Source organism: Lissotriton vulgaris, chromosome 6 (assembly GCF_964263255.1).
Source record: "Lissotriton vulgaris chromosome 6, aLisVul1.2, whole genome shotgun sequence".
Lineage (NCBI taxonomy): Eukaryota > Metazoa > Chordata > Amphibia > Caudata > Salamandridae > Lissotriton > Lissotriton vulgaris.
In genome coordinates, this window is record NC_141694.1 from 411643524 (window position 1) to 411667868 (window position 24345).

Here is a 24345-nt window from a genome sequence, read left to right on the forward strand (position 1 = left end):
CAGCGTGCTGTCGTGGTGCATATACAGGCACTGTGCACATCACTTCCGGTGCTGGTGATGAGGAGTTGAACAATGCCACCTATTGGCAGCGAAGAGGTACTGCTTGAAAATTTCCAAATCAAGCCTGACGTCTGAGGAATATGCCAATCTAAGGAATCTGTGGATAGAAGATTTGATATTTTCACTCCAACCTGTAGTTGCATCCTCCAAAAGTTTTAAAGTATGCAAAGAAGAGCAAGAATTATTTTAGCTTACAAGCTGAACAATACTGAAGACCAAACATTGTGCAGTTATTAGACTGTTTATTAAAAAGTTACATAACATTTTATTGAGAGTAAAAAAGAGTTTACATACACACTATAATCAATTTTAAATTGTAAATACAGCTGGGGTCAACAGGAACATGTTGCAGCCCCTCAAGTGACACATTTCCAGTATATTTCAGTAACTGGCTGTAAAGCATGTCCACATACAGACTTAGAATATCCAGTTACCAGTGATGAACTATTTGCTGCCAAGGAATGTGATAGTAGTGATATAGATCATTATTAAAGATTGATTATTTTGTATAAAAACTAATTCTACATTGATACAAGAGAACAGAACCCATAATGTGCTTTTACAGTGAAAAATATTTGTCATGCAGTAAAAGTACTCTTACAAAAATATTGCTTCGAGAGACCGGTCCCTTTAGGGGCAAGCTTGAATTACAAATATACACTACGTTATCATTTGCTATGTAATCACTTTTCATTTACACTAGTCTACATTATACAGGGCTTGGCTAGGGAGCAGGTACCATTCTTGGCGAGACCTCCCCGGTCTTAAAGTCTCATGTGACTGTCATGAGAAGGTGCAATGGTGAAGTAATACACTAAACAATAAAAGAGGAGGGCTAGAGGTAAAGCAATACAACTACCTTTAAATTGCTGCAAGGGTGCCCTATTTTCTCAGTTAAGAGAGTGCATAAAGTTGTGCTGATCACACTGTGCTATCACGAGGTTGATGCTGTTTAAGGCTTGCTAGTCATACCATAGAAATCTACTTACGAAAATGGTTGTGTTTTTTAGAACATGCACACTTCTTGCAGAAGACAAAAGATGATCGAGATACACAAGTGAGTGTTTTTTTTCTTCAGACGGCAGGCTTCTTGTTTGTTGTTATCTATCTAATGTGCTAGGAACAAAGTTTAGAGGGTGCATTTCGGCACAATGTAAAAAAGCCTTGCATAGTCACGCAAGAACTATTACGATACATGGTACTACAGGCTAACAAAGTTAGCTTTTTTTCAGTACCGGCAATAGATCTCGAATCCCTTACACACTGAACATCATGGTAAATAGGAAAATGGGTTAATTTTGCTGTCACAAACTTGCTTTTCAATCAGGCTTTCTTGAATTCACTCAGCAACATGGATTTTATATCGTTGAATGTCTTTGACCTCCAACTCGTTTACTTTCTTTCCCATCCAGTGGAAACCTGGAACTTTTAAACAGTCTGCTGTTTCAGAGAATAGTTAACAGAATGCCAAATACAAAATCTAAGGGTACAGAATGCTCTATTAAATATACAGCTAGCAAACCAAAAGGGATTGTCAGACCATAGTAATTCCAAATCTGAAAATTCAGTTCAAACCAAGAGCAGCAGAATAGGTAACACTAAGGAATGTATGCTTTGTACTGATGCAAAACAGCTTTAATGTAGAAATAAAGGTAAGCAAGGCATTCCGATACTGGGAAAGGGACTTAAAAAACGTGGTGGCATACTTTAATGCTAAAAAAACACAATATTACTACTGTACCAACTCTAGTACCTTTGGTCATTTAGAACCTCTTGTTCATATGCTTTGGAAATCCAATCTCTAAACCAGTAGTACTGTTACAAGTGCCCCATCACTTAGGAGGATCAAACAAAGGCACATTACTCTGTCGTAACAACAGCAGTACTCTTTCTGGTTTTTCATCCATTAGGACCACTTCTCAGGCTACACATATTTATAAAGGAAACAAAGAGAATATGAAGATTGTATTATGACATGTACAGGGTCCAAGTACGGACAGTCACCAAGTTACTATTTACAGTAACTTGTAATTTGTGCTGTGCACAAGACCTTTTCACTGGCATGATTCGAACTCATAGCAAATTGCTGAATGAGAACACTTGTGATATCCAGAAAAATTTACATTTTTCCATATGACCAGATCAAACTGTGCAACAGCTTTTAAAGAATGTCCTGCTGAATTCTTCCACATCAGGTCTAAACGAGGCATTTCCAATGTTTTGTCTAGCTATTTCTTCATATACAGCACTGTATCCATGACTCATAAGTACCCCTTCCCTCAATTAATAAAAGAAATCCCTTTACCTAAAGAAATATGTTCTTGATCATCAAAAGGTTGATAAGAAACTTCTATTACGATGACCATAGGTAGTGAATTCAAAGTGCAAACAGAGATGAATCGTTAGTGATCTGAAGACACAATGTGAAGATTGAGGAGAATGACAACTAGATTCGGGGACAGGAGAAGAACCTACTTGCATCCTTTGAACTTGGAGCCAAGAACTATTATATAGCATTGGCAAGCCAGCAGTGAATGACCTTCACCTGAATTCTGTGCTATGGGAGCATTCACAATATTGGTAGACTATTTGATCGCTGTCATGCAAATGCTACTTCAGTTTCTTTGGGAGGATGCCAGCTTGAAATATTGTGTTTGGTACTACCACTGTACAATTTACCAAAACTATGCACACGGCAAAAGCGCTATTAGTGTGTAGAGACTTCCCTTGAAGACTTGATAGAAAAAGCCAAATAGGTCTTTTCTAGTTAAGTCATGCTCCGGATTAGGCTGCAACAACTCAGGGTCATCCCTGGTGTTGGTAGTCTGAGCTTTTGTAAACCATACTTGACCCGGAGATGAGCAGACATGGTGATAAATAATAGAAATTGACTTGATAGGGGTGATGCAAGCAACTTGAAAAAGAACCAAAGAGGTTAGAAGCAATGGTCTGGGGACAGAGATTTGTGCAGGTAGATAGCACCTGTCATAATTAATGACAGTTTTGCATAGCATGAAATAGTAACTGCTGCAATAGACGTGAGGAAGAAGACCACTTAGAGTAACAAAAAGTGTGCCCCATTGGAAGTCTTTGTGCAAAAAGAGGCTGCACTGTGCACCTTCTCGTCAGGGCACAGAAAAGGCAGTGGTGCAGTAGAGGGCAGTATCACTAAAGGTAGGTAAACTTGGGAATTCGCAGGGATACACTGGTGACTCTTTTTGATAAATGCTAAGGCATGTGCTCTTTTACCTCCAAAAAGCAGATTGGATGTCGAAGGTGCATTAACAAAAATGACTGGGACGTAAGGAACTCCTACGAATTAAATAGCCGATACAAACAGCTGTGAAATGCGAAGGACCCAAAAACTCTTATTACGTTTTAACAATAACATTTTTCAAACGCTTTCAGCAATTTCAAATTAAACTATATGGCAACCGTAAAGTCATGAGATACTGAGTAATATGAAAAAGAACGGATATTGCACAGTTTTATGTGAAGATCAAAATGAACATAAAATCTCAAATACATGTAGTCAGATTTTAACGTTCAACTGTGAAATGACTCAATAACATTGCTTTGATCCAGCCTAGACACTACTGACACTTGGAAATTCTCATTTTTTACTAATACTGTTTGCAAACATATTTGCGGTCCAATGCCACTGGTAGCACTATCAAAGAATGTTCTATACATCCATTTTACAAACCATTTTGAATATGCTGAGCTTATGCATTGCTAGAATAACAAACCGTAACTACATATACTTTTCCTCTTTTTTTCCCCAAAATAGAATGACCCGTGAGTTACTTTACATGCCAACTTTGTCGAAAGCAGTACCGGATAAGCAACTTTCAATTAAATTACCTGAATATTAAGCAACATAGTTCCCAATATTAGAGTCTAAAACAAAAAATACAATAATATGGCAAATCTGGCAAAGTCGATCTTAGGACCATGGCGAGCATGTGAGCATGCGGTCCTAAAAAGCTGTGCCTAACTAAGCACTTTTGGCGGAACCATTAATCAACAAAATAAAAAAACTAAGAAATAATTCCTTGATGGGGGAGGGGTTAGTATTTACAGTAAAAGCAAAACGTGTGGCAGAAGTTCCAATCTTGCACTTGCAAATAGGAAAAATCTAAAACCGCTGGTGACTTAGATTTGAAGCTAAAGTAGAGCTTTCAAAATCAAGCGCTACTGAACCAAATATACCAATTCCGCCAACAAGGTTTTTTGTAGTTAACGCAGGAATTCTTCCAGAAACGGTTTCAGAACTAACACGTTTGAACTAGGAAATGCATCTTGGTTGCATTTTTAAACCTGTCTTGTTGCACGGACTGTATACAGTATAAAATACTGGAGTCAAAGAGTCAGTATTAAATGTGGAAAATAAATTAGAACTAAATACTGTTAGAAAATGTATTTTGTAAAAGGACTAAAAACAATAAATACAAATATATATTACAAATTTACTAGCGCCACTCATATCAAAATACAATTCATACAAATATTTTCTTCCAAAAAAAAGATTGCATTGCAATGAGTGCAAGTAAATTAACTTAGATGCGTAGCAGATTATAGTTCCTGTTCTATTTCGTTAACAGAAACAAACTTTAGTCAACCACTGCAGTTTCATCCACCTGGCCATGAAAATCCATATTCTTTTAAGGACAAATGTGTGCTACAAAAAAAACACATTCTTGCATGTTTCATCTTTGTCCTCCATATTTAGACATCCAGTCAATACGTCCGTTGACAGGCTGAATGGGTGGCGGCTTGTGAATCAGACCACGGGTGTTTTTTGATGGTGGATTGAAGGATGTATGTCCAAGATAAGGCCTGGTACTCTTCAGCGATGTACAGTCTGCAAAACAGAGATATCATTGCAAAGCATTATCAAGGAAAGGCAAGCAACACTTAGACTAAATACACCTTCATGCATATTCGTGACATTACACGAGCATGTGTAACCACAGAAAAGATGCTGCAAACTGCATTACAATTTCACAAATTCAATAAAAGCCTCCATTGTTTTGCCCTAAATGTTATCGTTTCTTTGGCACCAAAACTGGCTGAAAGCAAACGGGTGAACTGTTAAAATGTGATCAGTAATTACGCATAACATACGATTCCTCACTATGCACAGCTTTTTAATGATTCAGCTGGAGGATCTGAAAGAGTGAATCCTTACCAAACAACCTTCACTCCACACTCACCTCTGTAAAATGCCGGGTATTTCGAAGTAATTTGTCAGTTTAAAAAAAAAGTATTCTTATGTTTTACGGAAGTAAATTTGAGTACATTTCCAAGAAGTGATACTACCTCCGAAGATATAAGTGACGGTCTACAGACTTACACCTGCAACGTGTCCTTCACATAATAAATTGTCACTCATCTTTTATTTGTAAATGCAGAAACTGCATCGCAAATATATTCTTAACTGTTCTTTGCAAACATAACATTACACCAAGTGTAATGCTACGAATCATGATTTGGGATTCACAATTGCTTTTGGAGGATCAGATCTAAACTTGGTGTTTAGATTTGCCGCATACAGTCCAACATTGAAAACAAATGAAAGTACAGCTTTTGGACAAATTGCTCCAATTTATAAGTAACCTCTGCTCTTGGAATTGTTCATAATGCCTGGTGAGTTTTGAAACAGCAGAAAGTATATTCAAGTAATTGTGATAGGAACAAAATTAGTGATAAAAAACGGTCAATAGGGTTTACGTTTGTGTGGCTTGAGGATCGGGTGTGAGCATGCAAGTATGCCAAATAAAGGGTATACCTATTGGTTTTGCCAATACTGGTTTGCTCGGAAACAGTGGGGGGGGAAGGGGGTGCGTGCAGAATAATGCACCTGAAAAATAACTGATATATAAAATAAAACATCTTCTGTAGCATTAATTCATTCAGCCTAACACTTGCTCCTAGTGCTACCACAGCACCCCAAATGAATTCAGATGTAAAACAGTCCCTCAAGCATTGCAAAGAAGGCGGAAGGACACACCATGTGAGACCAACACCGCCTCGTGGACTGATCCAAAAAGTGACTGACAATGCCGCAAGCCAATGCTTAAGGTTTGGGAACAAGAGAAGGCATTGGGTGAAGGAGTGAGAGCCAAAGTCCCTCAAAGTATGTATAGGATACAAAATGTTTTACATGAATGGCACATGTGCCATACACTGAAAACCAAGAGGGAGAAACCATAATGTAAGACTACAAAGACTATAGGGCTTGATATCTGTGCAAAATTGATGCAGCAGTTTGAGACACCATTGGGTAAAAATGTAATTAGTGCACCTTTTTAAGCTTTGTACCTCGAAATGGGAAAGAGCATGCTAAATGTGCTTATTGCCCCCTTTCCAAGGTACATAACATTGGCACGTGTGATATTTGCCTACAAGATTTGTGTCAGGTTTTTCCTGATGCAAACTGTTTGGGGGAAAAAATTCTAGGATGTGCAATTAAACCACCTTTTCGAATTCGAGGACAAACTTATTTGCACTCAAAGCAAAATTTAGGTAGGGTGAAAAAAGAGACCCTAAAAGCCTGCAGTGTTGCAGCAGGGAGGGAAATGTGTATTTACTATTAAGTTGATGATGGTCCTTATGTTCGAACATTTTCCATGTGCATTAAATCTGATGGCTAATCTATGGGAGGGAAAGGCACTGTTCTGATATAAGGTGTCACTTTGCTCCCACAACACCCAAACAAAATGACCTGTTAAGGCTCATAAATAACTGTGTGCGGTACCGAATAATATAATAAACTAAACAAAAGAGGAATTTAAATGTTTAAACCAAGATTAATAAAACAAAAATGTTGTACAATAAGAAAAAGTTACTTACCTGCCGTAACTATCTTTTAGATGTATACTCTAACTACTTGCAGATTACTCATCTTTAGTATAACCCCAGGCATCCGACTGGATATAGAAACTTCAAAGCAACGAAACAGCTGGACTACGTCACCATCGGAATTGACATTAGGAGACGCCACCAAGGCCATAAAGCACCTGCCTGGCGCATCAATGTCAGTTTCCAAACATTTTTTCCAAGCCTTTGAGGCAAGAGGGCAGATTGCCATGGATGCAGTACCACATACTGCAAGAGAGGAACTCTCACTATAACTAATTCATCAAAAGGGGCGGGCGGGTCGATGAGCAACCTGCAGGTAGATCAGTTATCCACCAGAAAGACCATTACTGCAGGTAAGTAACTTTTTATTCTGATTGATACTTCTACCTTCTACCTGCAGATTTCTCATGTGTAGAAACTATTTCACAGCCATACCCTGCACAGGAGGAGGTTTGATGGATGACTAGACAAGAAAATCCTGCAAGGACCTTGCAGTGTTCATCCCCGCGCACCTCCACATCCAGGCAGCAATGCTTAGCAAAGGTGTGCAAGGAAGCCCACGTTGCTCCCTTACAGATCTCTGCAATCGGAACACTTCAAGATAGTGCAGAAGTGGTTGACTTAGCCCTGGTGGAATGGGCTTGCATCCCCTGGGAGGCTCCTACTTGGCTAAGGCGTAGCAGGTCTTGATGCAGAGGCCGATCCACCCAGTTTTGCCTCGTTTCCCACTTCTGCCAAGTACTAGGGGAGATCACAATAGAGTCCAACAGGTCTCACCTGGACTGGAGCCACTGCCTGCGGAAGCACTACTTCAAGTCCCTCATATGCCAATGCACATATGTGACTAGGAGGGATTAGGAAGCCAGCAGACCTAGGAATTGGAGAATTTGAGAATTCTCAGAACTGGGACTCTCATGCCTTGCTGGAAATTTGGAACCATCTCCTGGATGTCTGGGTTTCTCTGTGGTGGGAGGAATCATAAAACCTTCATGACTGGAACTCGCGTTCCCTGCTTGAAGAAAGGAACCATTTTGTGTATATCGGCCATTGTCAGAGGTGGAGGAAAGGGGTGGAGATAGGTGGTATCCAGTATCGACCTTTTGAACTGGAGTCGTTGAGAGGGCCACAGGTAACATTTAGGCTTGTTGATCAAAAAGCCCAGGCTGAACAGCAGAGATGCTTTCATCTGCAGATGATGCAACACCATCTCTGGCGAATTGGTTTGAGAAGCTAGTTGTCCAGCCATGATAAAATAGGAATATCTGACCGTCTGAAATGGGCCCCAACCACTGCCCTCACCTTTGTGAAGACTCCTTTGAGAAAGAGGTGGACGGTTGCAAGATGGAACTGCAGTCGTTTCCTCAGTGTCATCCCCTATATTACCAGATGAGCAGGTTAGACTGACACTGAAGGGCCATCTGGTACTGTTGTGAACGAAGGGCAGATACTCTCCCAAAGTAGTGAAAGCTTGGAAAAGGCTGACAGATTTTATTCGGAGGCAGGAGCTGATGGCTCAAGGATTGGGCTGTGGCCCTGAAAGCTTTGAAGCACTCTACCCCCAAATAGGCCTGTCTCCAAACAGGCATACGCTGTCAAAGGTATTGCACCGTTACAACGCAACTTTTACAACGCACTACCATTACATCGCAACTTTTACAACGCAAATACCCTTACAATGCATGCCATTACAACGCATGTCATTACATAGCAGATACTATTACAACGCATGCCATTACATCGTAAGTATAGGTAAGTATATAATTTTTATTTCATTTTATTTTACATTATTTTATTCATTTAATTAATATTAAAATTAAAATAAAATATTAATTTAAGTAATTTTGGGGTATTTTTAGGTTTTAGGGCTGGGTTTGGTTTTTGGGGTACAGGGGTATTTTTAGGTTTTAGGGCTGGGTTTGATTTTTGGGGTACAGGGGTATTTTTAGGTTTTAGGGCTGGGTTTGTTTTTGAGGTACAGGGGTATTTTTAGGTTTTAGGGCTGGGTTTGGTTTTTGGGGTACAGGGGTATTTTTAGGTTTTAGGGCTGGGTTTGGTTTTTGGGGTACAGAGGTATTTTTCGGTTTTAGGGCTGGGATTGGTTTTTGGGGTACAGGTGTATTTTTAGGTTTTAGGGCTGGGTTTGGTTTTTGGGGTACAGGGGTATTTTTAGGTTTTAGGGCTGGGATTGGTTTTTAGGGTACAGGGGTATTTTTAGGTTTTAGGGCTGGGATTGGTTTTTGGGGTACAGGGGTATTTTTAGGTTTTAGTGCTGGGTTTGGTTTTTGGGGTACAGGGGTATTTTTAGGTTTTAGGGCTGGGTTTGGTTTTTGGGGTACAGGGGTATTTTTAGGTTTTAGGGCAAGGTTTGGTTTTTGGGGTACAGGGGTATTTTTAGGTTTTAGGGCTAGGTTTGGTTTTTGGGGTACAGGGGAATTACGACTTTAAATAAATTAAATTAATAAAATTAATTTATTTAAATTTAATTAAATTAATTACAATATTTACAATTATAAAATTAATTGAATTACATTACTTAAATTAAATTAATTACTTTTTAAATGTATTTCATTTATTATAATTAAATAATATTATTTACAATTTTTAAATTAATTTTTAGGTTTTAGGGCTGGGATTGGTTTTTGGGGTACAGGGGTATTTTTAGGTTTTAGGGCTGGGTTTGGTTTTTGGGGTACAGGGGTATTTTTAGGTTTTAGGGCTGGGTTTGGTTTTTGGGGTACAGGGGTATTTTTAGGTTTTAGGGCTAGGTTTGGTTTTTGGGGTACAGGGGTATTTTTAGGTTTGAGGGCTAGGTTTGGTTTTTGGGGTACAGGGGAATTACGACTTTAAATAAATTAAATTAATTAAATTAATTTATTTAAATTTAATTAAATTAATTACAATATTTACAATTATAAAATTAATTAATTAAAATGTTTACATTATATTTATTATTTTAAATTAATTAAATTAACTTTATTACATTTTTAAAAAAAAGATATACTTACCTATACTTATGATGTAATGGCATGCGTTGTAATAGTATCTGCTATGTAATGCCATGCGTTGTAATGGCATGCATTGTAATGGTACCTGCGTTGTAAAAATTGCGTTGTAACGGTCTGCGTTGTAAAACAACGCGTTGTAACGTCATAGATCCGCTGTCAAATAAATGATCGGTTTTGTAACATGCCTAAATCAAATAGGAGATCCATTAGATTGGACTGGATATCAGAAGAAAAGTTGGACATCCCGAGCCAAGCATGACAATGCTCCATGATTATATAATTTGCTGGGAAACGTTAAGGCTGTGTCAGCGATGAGCTTTTAAAAATGATTTTACATGTCAGCGGGGACATGTGGTAAAATCATCTGGGCCATGTCCCATAGTGCATGGGTTCAACAGGTGAGAAGGCAGTTAGCATTGATACATTTGAGTGCTACACTCCAGGCTAAAAAAGCTTTCTTGCCCCAGTCATCCAGGCTGTAGGAAAGGCACCGCCAGATTGGGCTCCTGAACAAGAAACTTAGATGACTAAGGGGAAGGCCAGATCACTAAAAGCAGAATGTAACGATGGGCCACAAGCCGACTGACCACTGGCGTAGAAGAAGGTGTCTCTCAAGCGGACATGATATGTTCATGCAAGGCTCATTGAATGAGAGAAGAGGCTTGGAGAAGGTCGAAGCAGGCAGAAGAACCTCAGTGAAGACGTAAGCCTTTCTTTTAGTACTGGGTAGTTGCAAATCGAAAGCCTCTGCAGCCTTCTACATGACTTTGAACAGCAAGAAACCTTTTGGAGTTGGTTCACCTGTAAGAAATTCCATGGCCAGCTCAGAGGCGGTATTCAACCTGCTTGCCGATGATGCCTTGTAACCCTAGAGGTTTCTGGTCCTGACTAGTACAGGGATCTGCAAAACAGGATCTGGGGCTCGTCGTTGGGTTCAAGTGTCAACGGTGTGCAGCTGAAGCCAGAGAAGGGGGTAGTGACGAGGGAAGTTGTGCTGTCCACGGCATCCTCTGCTGCATGAGAAGCAGTGCGCCCGATCGAAGCAATGAAGGGAAGTACCCGGTTCTGATGGTGTGGTACCAAATGGCGCTGGCTGAAAAAGGAAGGAACATCGGCATGTGTGTCAAGGCTGTTGGGTCTGAAGACGTGCTGGAAGGCATCGACGCCATTGCGTAGATGAAACACATCAAGTTTAAGAATGCAGCTGGGTCTGTTCAAGGCGTTGGGAACTCTGGAAATGCCGGCGCCAAAGCCTCATGAGATGGACAAGCAGAAGGTTCCTCGAATGAAGGCCTAACCAGAGTCTATAGCAGGAACAAGGCTGCACAGAGGATCTCCAGGTGTGAGGACAACAAGCTCCGGTTCCGAGGACAAGAGTCCTGTGGGAGATGGAGAGCAACGAGACTTGCCTATGGCGCACATGGAAAAACAGAACTGACACTGATGCAAGGGGAGGTAACGGGGGTAGAGCTTTATGAGTGAGTGCTGTCCCCTAACATCACTTCCAGTGCCCATTGAGTCCAGAGTCTTCTACCAGTGACCTTGTTGCTTTGAGGCTTCCAAATCCAGTCGGATGGCTGGGGTTGTTTTACAGGTGAGGATTCTGCAGGGAGAAGTATACATCAGAAACGTGACAAATGGATGAGGGTTTCAAACATTATGGATAAAAGAAAACTGTAGCACTGAAAACAAGTGGGAATAACTGATGCATAAAGATCAATTTGAAATGCAAGAATAGGCATAAAGTTTCTAAATATGCAAATGTGGTTCTGCCCGGTTGGGCAATACACATTTTCACTTTGAAAATAAAATTACTTCAAGGAAAGAACAGAAAGACCGATCATGGAGGCTGTAGTCAAACAGGATGCAATGAGGCCGGATGAATGTCATAGGGGCTCTCTGTGTCATCTGGAATAGGAAGCTCAGTACCAGATAAAACCATGGTAGCAAGGCAAGCATACACTTTATAGACAGCATAAGCCTTGAGTCTGTGTGGTCAAGGGGTATCCAGCAAGGCTCCTTCTAAGTCTGATTGATGTCCCTTAATCCTTCCTTCAGTGTTTACAAAGCCAAAAGCTAAAAGAAGAACTACCTAGTCAGTGCCTGCCAATTTCAAACATAAGCCCTCTTGGGGAAAGTTAATGAGATAGCTCCCTCAACTGGAATCAAGTTCACAATGTCCTCCCTAATTAACTGGGAATCCTTCTCAGTGGTGACATTCTTCTTACTGGCAGAACTGTCCTCATTTCCAGGCTCATCCAAACCTTAGGAATTAAGTTAATTTACTGGACTCAGAAGTCATCAGCAGCACCTTCTATATTCAAGGTCATTTTGCTTCAATCACTTCCATGCTTTCTGGGTTTTGTGGTGTAAATATAGTCAACATTAAATAAACTTTAAATAAAATTTTAACGAGTGAATTTTGAGGGTATTATATAATGTTTAGCTACTTGGATGCAATGGCATAAAACCCCATATTTCACAGAGAATCTTATACTGCAAATCTTTCAAGGGTTCCCACGAAATACAGAGCCGACATCATGACAGCCTTCAAAACCACTCCTCAGAGCTAAATTTTTGCTGTGGTTACTAGGATATGCAGCATTAAGGACCACATTTACAGCAAGATTTTCTAAATTATGCAAAATAAATTACACAGCACATTTGCTGGCAGTATGATTTTCATCCATTTTAGCTAGACACATTTTTGTGAAATCTGCAAATTTTGAAAGTTAAGTGGCAAATTAGGAGCCAAATGTGGTAATTCTGAATTATGTGGTAAAGCTACATACTCACAAATTCTCTGGCCCTAACCATTGTGTAGTGGCCTGGCCTGTCTCGCGCTGGTTGAGCGCGAAGCGTGCTTTCAGCGTCTCGTGCCGTCCGCTATGACGCGGACGGTAATGACAGTTGGTCGGTGACAGTTGTAGAGTTTTAGCCACAGGCAACGTAGGACGTGCCGTGGGAGTTCGTAATAAAGACAACTTATCTAATTACTTTGTCTCTGTCGAGTTACTACACTCGAAAGTGGCGACGAGGACGACTCCCACAGAGAACCCACAGAAGACGTTAACGAAATGCACAGGTTAAGATGATGAACCGGACCTTAAGTGTATTCCTCACGCAACGATCGGCGTCGATCCTCTGCAACAGCGCTACACGGTGAGACGAGCGTCTGCTTTCCGGTGTTGGAGCTTGCTTCCTGATTGTCAGCGCTAGCGTTTCTGATGTAAAAAAAACGGAGAACGCTCTGAGGCAGGCGCGCTGACTTCACTGCTGGTTCCTCCCTTTCCGCCCATTGACAATTGATCTGGCAGTCTTCTCCTGCCTTGTTCTTAAAGGGGCAGCTTCGTTTTCCCAGTCACGAACAGTGCAAATTGTGGGCTGCGCTTTGCATCACATTGAAACACTTCTGGTGCTTGCTTGAAAGGAAAAAAAATTGAACGACTGTGCTTTCGGCAGTGCCGATAACTATAAGGATTAACCCTTTAAGTCACCCTTGGGTTCTTTCCTTGTATTTGGCAAATAAGGACATGACTTGGGCACGTTCTTCGTGAAAGGAAACACATATAATTCTCCACATAGCTTCTATGGTTAGTGTTAAGGAGTCTGTGTCAAACGTCTTTGGCTCATGAAGAATACAGTGATTGGAGTATAATTCAGTACTGACTCATTGGTTTGCCACTCTTAGCCACTAATAAGTTGACTCTATAAACACTTCCCACCACTCTCAGTTCATAGGAAAATATAATATGATGCAATCTATTCTTCCTCCACCTCCTTTCCTGGACACACCGGGTGAACCTCCTGTGCCTTGGAGAAAGTGGTTCGATGCTTTCGAAAATTACCTGGGAGCAATAGGTGCACATAGGTTTAGAGCAGAAAGAAAGAAGTTTCTACTACTTCACTCTCTGGGGTTTGAAGGCAGAGAAACCCTAAAACATTTACCTGACGTAGTGGGTGTGGAAGAAGAAGATGCGGATGAATACAAAAACACTGTGAAGAAATTGAAAGTCAGATTTGATAAGCAACCCAGTGTGGTGGTGTCTAGACACAAGTTCTTTAAAAGAGTGCAGAAAGCCGAAGAAGACGTAGACACATATATTACCGCCTTGAGGAAGTTGGTGGCAGAATGTGAATTTGAAAACTTCAGTGAACAATTGATTCGTGACCAGTTCATAGGAAAATGTCTGGACAAAACCATAAGACAAAAGCTCTTGTCTTTGGAAAATCCCTCCCTTGATGAATCTATTCGCATAGCGAAAAGCATTGAAACTTCACAGTCCTCTATCAAGGAACTAGAAAGTAAAAGTATTGAAGTGGTTACTCCTGTCCGTTTTAAAAAATACGAAATGAAAAAAGAATATCAGCCAAGTAATTTCTTCAAAAGAACAGATATCTGTTACCGATGTGGATATCCCTCCCATGTGAAAAGTGGAAGACCGTGTCCTGCAAGAAATGCATCCTGCCGCAAATGTGGAAAATTGGGGCATTTCGACAAAGTATGCCAAAGTCAAAAAGGCAAAAAAGAACAGGTGGCATGTGCTGTGGACGCAAGTGGTAGTGACAGCGATGACACTCTTTGCGAACTCAAAGACATGGTTGTAGTGGTCAGTGAAGGGAACATAAGAAGTGGTAATCCTGATGACTGCATTGATCCCTATGCCATCATTGGTGTAGGCGAAGAAAGTTTAAGGCTGCTAGTAGACTCTGGCGCAAGAATCACAATGATAAGTGAATCATTGTTCAGGAAGAAATGGGGTAACAGACCTTTGCTACCACCTGACCGAGAGCCGGTATCCTATGAAGGGAGAAGCATAGAACTGATGGGGTACTTCGAAGACATCCTGATTTTCAAGAACAGACACATATATGGCAAAGTATATGTCGCCGTCAATGGATTAGACATACTGGGATGGTTCCACCAAGGTTTGTTCAGCATGATGCTGTGTCCTGGAGCAAAGGAACAGATTTTGGTTGTTCGGGACCAATCACATGTTGAGGAATTACTCAATAAATACCCAAGAGTGTTTTCTGGCGAATTGGGAAAAATCAAAGGATTCAAACACAAAATCAAGATAAAGAGCGATGCTGAACCTGTAAAACACAAAATAAGGAGTATTCCCTTCAGCATTAGAGAAGACTTGGAAAAAGAACTTTTGTCCATGCAAAAAAGAGGGGTTATCGAACCCATTGAATCGTCTGATTGGTCTTCAGCTTTGGTCGTCGCAAGGAAGAAAAATAATGATCTCAGAATCTGCATTGATTTGCGCAATTTAAACAAAGTCATTTGGGTAGATTCGCATCCTCTACCGAATATATCAGAAATGCTGGGTGTAGTTGATGGTGCCAAGGTCTTCACCAAGCTAGATTTGGCCTCAGCATATCACCAAATTGAACTAGATAAGGACTCACGCCATTTCACTGCGTTCAACTCTCCAGCAGGCTTATTCCAATTTTGTCGCATGCCTTTCGGACTGGCTTCAGCAGCCTCTGTCTTTCAGAGGGTTATGGTCAATCTACTGAAGGGTATAAAAAACGTGGCCATATTCCAAGATGACATTCTGCTGTTTGCTAAAGACCAACAAGAACACAATATAGTGTTGAACAAGATCCTGTCTATATTCCAAGAGCATGGTGTGGTCCTCAAAAGGGACAAGTGTGAATTCTCAAAAGACAAGATGGAATATCTGGGGCACACAATCTCTAGTGAAGGAGTCACACCCAAACCGAGTTTGGTACAAGCCATTGTTGATGGAACGGCCCCCAAAGACAAAGCAGGAGTTAAATCACTTTTAGGTCTCACAGAATTTTATGCCCGCTTTATTCAAGACTATGCCACGAAGATACGTCCCATTTCCAAGTTGCTCCAAGACAGAAGTGAATTTGTGTGGGATGATGAATGCAAAACCGCCTTCGAATGGATCAAGGAGCAACTTAGCACTGTCAAGGCCTTGAAGCCATTTGTACCAGGAGTCCAGTGTACTTTGACTGTCGATGCCAGCAGCTACGGACTGGGCGCTGTCTTGACACAGGTGGTTGACCAAAATGAACACACAGTAGGATTTGCATCGAGAGTACTAAGAGAAGCTGAGACTCATTACTCAGTCATTGAGAAGGAGCTTCTAGCATGTTGGTGGGGCATCGAAAAGTTAAAAAATTATTTGTGGGGACAAAAGTTTATTCTTCAAACGGACCACAAACCGTTGGTTGCGATTTTAGGAAGTACCAACAGCCGCGGGGCCACTCCCGCATCGCACGCCTAGCGTCCAAACTTTTACAATTCAATTTTGACATTGTATATATTGCTGGGGGGAAAAATGTAAGAGCGGATGCTCTGTCACGTTTACCTGCTAATACCTGTCAGGACATGCAAGGTGTAGATGAATGTTGTTTTGATGATAAGGAGGACTATATCATAGCAAGTGTTGGACTGAATAGCGTATGTACTATAGATCAGCAAAATTGGAGGGAGGCGTTGGCTGGTGATGAAGTTTCCAAAAAAGTGATGACATATATTTCCCAAGGGTGGCCCAGGGAAAGGAATGTGGATGTTGTTTTACAACCCTATGTCAAGGTGTGGGATGAACTTTCGATTGAGGATGGTCTAGTATTCAGGCTAGAAAAACTTGTTCCACCGGTGGACATCAGATCCACTCTCCTATCTAAAGCACATGAAGGGCATCTAGGAGCCACGTTAACCAAGCGTAGAGTAAGAGAGTACTTTTGGTGGCCCAAAATGGATAAAGATATTGAGGAAATGGTGCAAGAGTGCACTATTTGTTCGTCTAGTGACAAAAGTTTTCACACTAGTAGTCCCCCTCTTACACCTATTCCCCTCCCAGGTGGACCGTGGGAAAAACTTGGGATCGATGTTCTAGGACCCTTTCACAGTCTACCTCAACAATGCAAATTCGCTATTGTCATGGTGGACTATTACACTAAATGGCCCGAGGCCAAGTTTGTCTCCAAGGTTGACTCCGCAGAAATTATTGACTTCTTAAGGGAAATATTCATGAGAGAAGGGTTCCCCCAATCCATCATATCCGACAATGGAGTACAATTTGTATCATCTGAGGTGGAAGAGTTTCTTAGAGAAACTGCCATAACCCATCACCGTAGTTCTCTCTATCACCCTCAAACTAATGGCTTGGTAGAGAGACTCAATAGAGTCATAGGTGATTGTGTCAAATGGGCCCTAGCCCATCACAAAGCTGTCCCCCAAAGTGTCAGGACAATGTTGTGGTTTTATAGAACCACCCCCCATTCTTCTACCGGAGTGTCCCCTTTCGAATTACTGAGAGGTAGAAAACCATGCACTGAATTTAGACCTGCTTGGATGTCTTGATGGAATAAATCCAATTCCACTCCCCAAGAAATGGATGAGAAAGTGAGGTCCAAATCTGCTGAAGTCCAGTTCAAACAAAAAGAGTATTTTGACGAAAGGAAGCGTGTTAAGATCAGAGAGTTTGCTGTGGGGGACAGGATCAGAATCAAGAAACCTGGTTTTCTAAAAAAAGGGAATCTAAGTATGGGGAAATTGTGGTGGTGGATAAAGTGTGTGGCAATGCTGTTCGAGTCAATGGAAAAGACTGGTGGAATGGTAACAAGGTGGTGAAAGTCAAAAATGTACGTGATGACGTCAAATGTTCCATGTTGAAAAGAGAGGTCTCTCATAGGGTCTCTCAAGGTAAACTTGATGTCCAGAGTCCTCCTCCCTGTCACGCCACTGTCAGGAGGAGTTCCAGAACTGTTAGTATTCCTGTTAGGTACCGTCAATGATCCTCTGATGTTCTCTGTGCCTCACTTGTGTTTTCCTGCACATGTTCATCTTTCTCTCTCTCTCTCTCTCTCTCTCTCTTACGCTCTCTCTTTCTCTCTCTCTCTCTCTCTCTCTTTCCCTCTCTCTCTCTCTCTCCTCTCCACTGCTTGCTCTGCTTCTCCATGCTCTAAGGAAAGGAGATATGTAGTGGCCTGGCCTGTCTCGCGCTGGTTGAGCGCGAGGCGTGCTTTCAGCGTCTCGTGCCGTCCGCTATGACGCGGACGGTAATGACAGTTGGTCGGTGACAGTTGTAGAGTTTTAGCCACAGGCAACGTAGGACGTGCCGTGGGAGTTCGTAATAAAGACAACTTATCTAATTACTTTGTCTCTGTCGAGTTACTACACATTGTTTTAGCAACAATTAATAAAAAGTAAACCTAAACATTCTAATTCTAATCAATGCCCAATGTTGGAATCACTTTGAAGAAAACAGTATTTTCAAGCTACCCACCTCAACAACCAGGCAATACAAAATACACATAATGGGTAAATATATAATATGGTCTAATATTGGTGTTCAGCCTTGTGGTTTATGATGTCACTAGAACCCCGCAAGCAATATTTGACCCCATAAACAAAGGTTAAAGTGATGTTCTAGTTAGCTGTTGAAATAACTAACGTTTGAAAAATATAAAAACACGGATATTCAGTTATAGTTTACTAACATAATTATAACTTGCACACTATCATCCACTAATTATGAGCGAATACATCAGTCATGAGATATTAAATTACATCATTGATGAGTTCACTGATGACCCTATGTGGGCTGCAACCTCCTGCTGGTGCAGTGGTGGATTGGCGAAAGGGCCTGTTGCATCTAACCCCCACAGGCTACTAACCCCTACAGGCTACCAACCCCCACTGCACAAGGGTCAAGTGGTACCAAAATGGCAGACGGCAGAAAAAGAAAAGAAAATGCTCCTGCAGCCTCATTTTCGTGACTGTGGGACCGATCGTCCAGATATACCCAACTTTTTATGACCTTCAAGCCCAACCTGGACACTGCTTCACACGCAAATTTATCAAAAATAGCTTAACAGGCTTACACCAAATCACAAAAGCATGCTAAGTAAAGGTCTAATTTGTTTAGCAAAATCTGGTGTAATTCCATTTAGCGTTTTTTTCTGCATCAGAGAGCAAAACTTTCCATTAAAGAGCAGAGGTGGATGAACTTGGTTTCTGGAAAGATTTGTGTAGATTCATCAAACGGCGTGAAAGTTATTAGCGAAACAAAATAACACTTACCCTTCGTGATACTTGTCTAACCATTCAGTGGCAACAACCAGTGTGTGTACGTATGTATGTGTGGATGTATGTTTGTATGTATATATATATATATCAGGCGCGCAACACTCATTGGACTCACCGGGCTTCAGCCCCCCCGTCGTTTGTGTCAGCCCGGGCAGACACAGCTTCGAGGGTAGGCGACGTCTAATTGCAGCCGCACCGAGTACTTCACAGGTCTTTAAAAGACCGTGTACTTGTAAATGAGGCTTTTGTTGTGTTTTCATCCCTTTTTACAGCCGCTCTGGTTACAGCTGGAAGAATTAGCCCCCCCAAATCTTTTTCAGCCCCCCCCCCCCCCCCCGAAATTTGGCTCTAGTTGCCCGTCTGATATATATATATTCTGTAAGTTCTCTACTTTGCTATTTGACACTTGTCTTGATTTTCTTGCCAAATGTATAACCATATTAAATTGATGTTTTTTTTTCTATCAATTAGCTTTTCTTCATCAAATTGCTTATTTATCAGCGGTGTTTTCCTCGATAGTATGTCTTTTATTTACTTTCACTTTAGAGGTGTGTCTTTAAAATTCTTTTTGACCTACTTTTATGTTTACTATAAATTGGTACTGCATTCTGGGGCGCATCATGTGACCAAGCTCCCTTGTGGAGCGAAAAGCGTCATGGATTGACATTGAAGTCTCTATTCTTTTCGTGTGAATACATTTCTACTCACTTGAATACTGCCATCGTGTCCTGATTGCTGCGGGTGTTGGAGGTGACTCTTGAGGTCTTCACCTGGTTTTCTTCATCGCGTACTGGCGAACAGGAACATTGTTTAATTTGCTGACCGGGATTTGCTGCTTCCGGTTTGTGGACCCTCCGGCAATCTGAGGCACAGTGTCGGCGCAGCTGACTACGTTTCACGTATTGGATCCGGACTTGGAAAAGTCGAGCTTTTGCTGTGCCCCCCGCTGAAACTGAATCTCTGCATTGCCTTCTCAGAAGTGAGCCAGACAGCGTGGTTGCTGAGGGGCTGGTCGGTCGGCTGACTGACAGGCAGCCCGGCACCGATTCCGGTAAGACGCTTCGTGTGTGGGCATGTATATTCTTTTCCTTCTGTTAGCGGGCTGCGGGATTTACATCCATACAGTATTTGTAGCAAGGACACTATTTTCTAGTAGAGTACCGGCTATATTCTTCTAAAAGCTGTATATTCAATCACATAAGATATTATCCAGCGACGCGCTCCGGAATCGTGAAACAGCAGCGGAGGCGCTGTTCGAGAACCTCCCAGCTATTACTAATGAACAACCTAATGTGGCGCCAATTAATACTGACAGCGATGCTAAATCCCTAAACAAGACTTTGGAGAAACTACTTCGTAGTGAATTATGAAAGTGGTGGGAGAAAAAGTTGTTAGAAAAATATCGAGATGCTAACTGAGTGCCTCGTGGTTTGCGTGTTTTAATTGTGCCTACTTACGAAAATCCCAATCCACAGATGCTACAGGAATGGGCCGAGAATAATCTTAAGAGCTCCATGAACAAGATCCATATCCTGATTAAATATGCGGAGTCTGACCGCGACGCTCTTCTAGTGGAAATAGATCGGATCAACACATTGTTGGATGCTACTGGTGAGACTGAGTTCATCATAAAAAGTAAGACCGAAATAGAAACACGCATCAAAAAGTTGGAGGAAACTATCAGAGCGCAAAATATTCAAGGTCGCTCGCGATAAAAATGATTATGCCACTGGCAAAATATTTACGTTTGCTCGTAAATACGACAATTATAAACGCAAGGCATTAACCAACACCAGCAAACAAACCGCCAATCAGGCAGCTGGGCCAAGTGGAATATCCTCCGTGCAAGATCAAACTGATGCAGTTTCTTTAAATTCATTGACATCTAACAGTGATTCTGATGACATTGGACCAGAAACATTACCTACAGGTCTAGCCGGATTAGCCAATTTTTCATTGATTGATGAACTGAATTTTATCAGCGAGGACCGGCGGTATTTCTTGCGCCCCCCGCAAACCTCAGTCAAAGCAGGGAAATCCAGCAGCCAATGCAGGCACGCAAGGAAACGCAAACACAAACAAAAATTCTATGCAACCCAAGGCAAAAAAGAATTGGAGAAAGTAATGGCTTCTATGGAAAATACAGTTGTGAATCTGACTGACATTACACTCTCTAAAGCGGAAGAGCAACTACTTTCATTAGGTTTAACGTTTTGCCCCAGTAATAGGTTCTCTTACAATCAAACTCGCATTGATGTTTTCAAATTTATTCGCAAAATCAAACTCCTCAAATATTTTCGTCTTGCTTCTTCACGTTAGAAAGTTCCAGAAAGCATTGCAGACGAAGATACTATGATTCCAATGCGAGTAAGTGATATTACTGGTCTTCACAACCTTTATGATCTTGCCTGTGAAGATGACTCACAACCCGCCCCTACAGTCAGCCAGACTCTCAATCTAAATACACCTGCGCCGAGTCCTTTCCATCCCAAATCAACTTTTTATCCACTAATGCCCAGGGATGCGGTGGACGTTTTCAGTGACAGTTATTGTAGAGTTAAAAGAACTCAACAAAAAGTCTCTTAGTAACACCAAACAAACCAACTACAACAACGGCCAATACAATCGGTTGATTAGAAAATTGCAAAGTAATCACAATGTAATTATTAAGAACTCAGATAAGGGAGGTAATACGGTTTTGTGGCTCCTTAGTGATTATGTGGTTGAGGCTGAAAGACATTTGTCTGATGTTTCTTGCTATGCTTTATCAACTCAATTTGCAATGCATAAAAGTGATGAAACCACACGCAGTAAGATCCATAGCTGGCCCAGAAGGGGCTTATTGTCAAAAGAGGAATCGAAATTTTTGAATGTAGAACATCCAATTGTTCCTATTCTTTATTTCCTCCCTAAAATTCATAAGTTGGTTACTCCTGTCCCTGGCCGCCCTATTATTTCCGCCATAGGCAGCATGAACGGGAATATCTCGAAATATGTAGATTTTTTTCTCCAGCCACATATGGAAAATTTACCTTCTTTTTTGAAAGATACAACAGATTTTTTGATAAAAATCAAAAATGTTGACTGGTGTTCTAATTATCTTTTTCTAGTGATGGATATAGAATCTTTGTATACTTTTATTAACCACCACCATGGGATCAGGGCTGTTAACTACTATCTTGACAGGCGTGATGTACTCTTTCGGGGTCACAATGAGATGCTGATTGAAATGATCAGGATTTGTCTCACCTGTAATTTCTTCAGATTTAATAGCAACATCTACCAGCAGCTACGTGGAGTGGCAATGGGTTCGTGCTTCTCCCCCAGTTATTCATGCTTGCATGTTGGCTGGTGGGAGGTGCACGTCCTCAATGTCACACATAGACACTGGCAGCCTTACATCGCTCACTACTGGAGGGGATCTACTGATGACGCAATAGCATTTGTCAATGAAATCAACACCAATGAACTCAATCTTAGATTTACTGCCAATATTAACACCAAGGTGGCTGAGTTCTTGGATGTACAGCTGTATATAGATGATGATGAGCTTAAGACCAGACTCCATCGTACATCCACAGCGGGTAATTCAATCCTGCATGCCCGAAGTGCTCACCCTATCCATACGATCAATAGTATCCCATATGGGGAGTTTATCCGGATCAGCCGGATATGTAGTGATAGGGCAACAGCTGACACTTGCTTAGCTGAATCAGTTGAGCGATTCCGGAATAGGGGTTACACCAAGAAAGTCCTGGATCAAGCCTTAAGTAAAGTAAAGCTACTTGATCGGGACACTTTGCTTACTCCTAAAGATCCCATTAAGAACACAATTGAAGGCTCAGTTAGATTAGTCACCACCTTTTGTTCCCAGGAAAGGACCATCCGCCGTATTATTTGCACGGAATGGCCCATTGTCTTGACTGACAACATCTTGGGACCTATTCTGCCTAGCTTACCAGCTATTACATTTAGGAGGGCACCATCTATGCGTGATGCCGTAGACAGACCTATGCCTGAGGTTCCATCCAAAAAGTCTTGGCTCAGTAAAAAGGGATTCTTTAAATGCACGTCTTGTCGTGCTTGCACATTTGCGAAGAACAGCACCCACTATGGAACAGCATTTATGGAGGTTAAAATTCCAATTCAAGAATATTTATAGTGCAGGTCGGAGTTTGTTATTTACAAACTTAAGCGCACCTGCAACCTTGAATACTTAGGGAGTACTAAATTCCCTGTGCATAAACGCATTCTGCAGCACATAAGGGCGATAGTGAATTCTGACTCCAACTATCCGGTTGCGAGACATTTCAAGGCTATTCATAATAACCAACTTAAGGACCTTGAATACACTGTCTTAAGTTCTGTTCCATATCCCGTACGGGGTGAGAACCGAGAAAGATTGTCAAGACAGAAAAAATCCCACTTTATTCTATCTCTCGACACCAGAGCCCCCAATGGATTAAACTTAACTGAAGACTTATATAATTTCCTTTAAACTACATAATACATAGGTCCTTTGTGTATCTTCCTTATCAAGCTTTAAGCCATTCTAAAATGCTGTACAAGAACTATCTGCATCATATTTTTCAGATGTATGACTTCTAGCTTGAACTGTAATGGCATCTCTTTCTGTATTTGTTAGTTTCTTCATCTGTTTTTGATGCATCAATATCAATTTTGTATATAATTGCATATTTGCTCTCACTTTGTTTTTGTATATAATCTAGCTGCCACAAATTAGGAAATGTTTTGTGTTCTCTTTTCAGTTATCTCCTTAGCTGTAAACACACAACAAAGATATATATTTTTGTGTACATATTCATTTCACTCTTTGAATCACGTAATTAAGCTTTCTACATAGCACTTTAGCACTTTAACCTGTTTAATATTGACGCCGCTTGCATTTGTATATAGATGTGAATTAGGCTTTTCTTTGGCATGAAAAATTCCTTTTGACTATAAGAAAAATCTATTCTTGATTTTTTTCAGGAATTGCATTATTGAGAATGAACTTATTTCCATTTTAGAATGATTAGTTTATGACACTTGTCGCCATTCTATATTTTTTTTAAGTTCTCTACTTTGCTATTTGACACTTGTCTTGATTTTCTTGCCAAATGTATAACCATATTAATTTGATGTTTTTTTTAATATCAATTAGCTTTTCTACATCAAATTGCTTATTTATCAGCGGTGTTTTCCTCGATAGTATGTCTTTTATTTTCTTTCACTTTAGAGGTGTGTCTTTAAAATTCTTTTTGACCTACTTTTATGTTTACTATAAATTGGTAATGCATTCTGGGGGGCATCATGTGACCAAGCTCCCTTGTGGAGCGA

General features: G+C 40.9%; 1 protein-coding gene across 1 annotated transcript in view; it reads right to left on the reverse strand.

The window, feature by feature from the left end:
- Positions 1–286: 286 nt before the first annotated feature.
- CILK1 (ciliogenesis associated kinase 1) overlaps positions 287–24345 on the reverse strand; it is a 412784-nt gene continuing 388725 nt past the window's right edge. Inside the window, exon 14 of the mRNA XM_086926426.1 lies at positions 287–4924. Coding sequence (XP_086782552.1) covers positions 4770–4924 — 155 coding nt within the window. The 3' untranslated portion in view covers positions 287–4769. The remainder of the gene's footprint in view (positions 4925–24345) is intronic.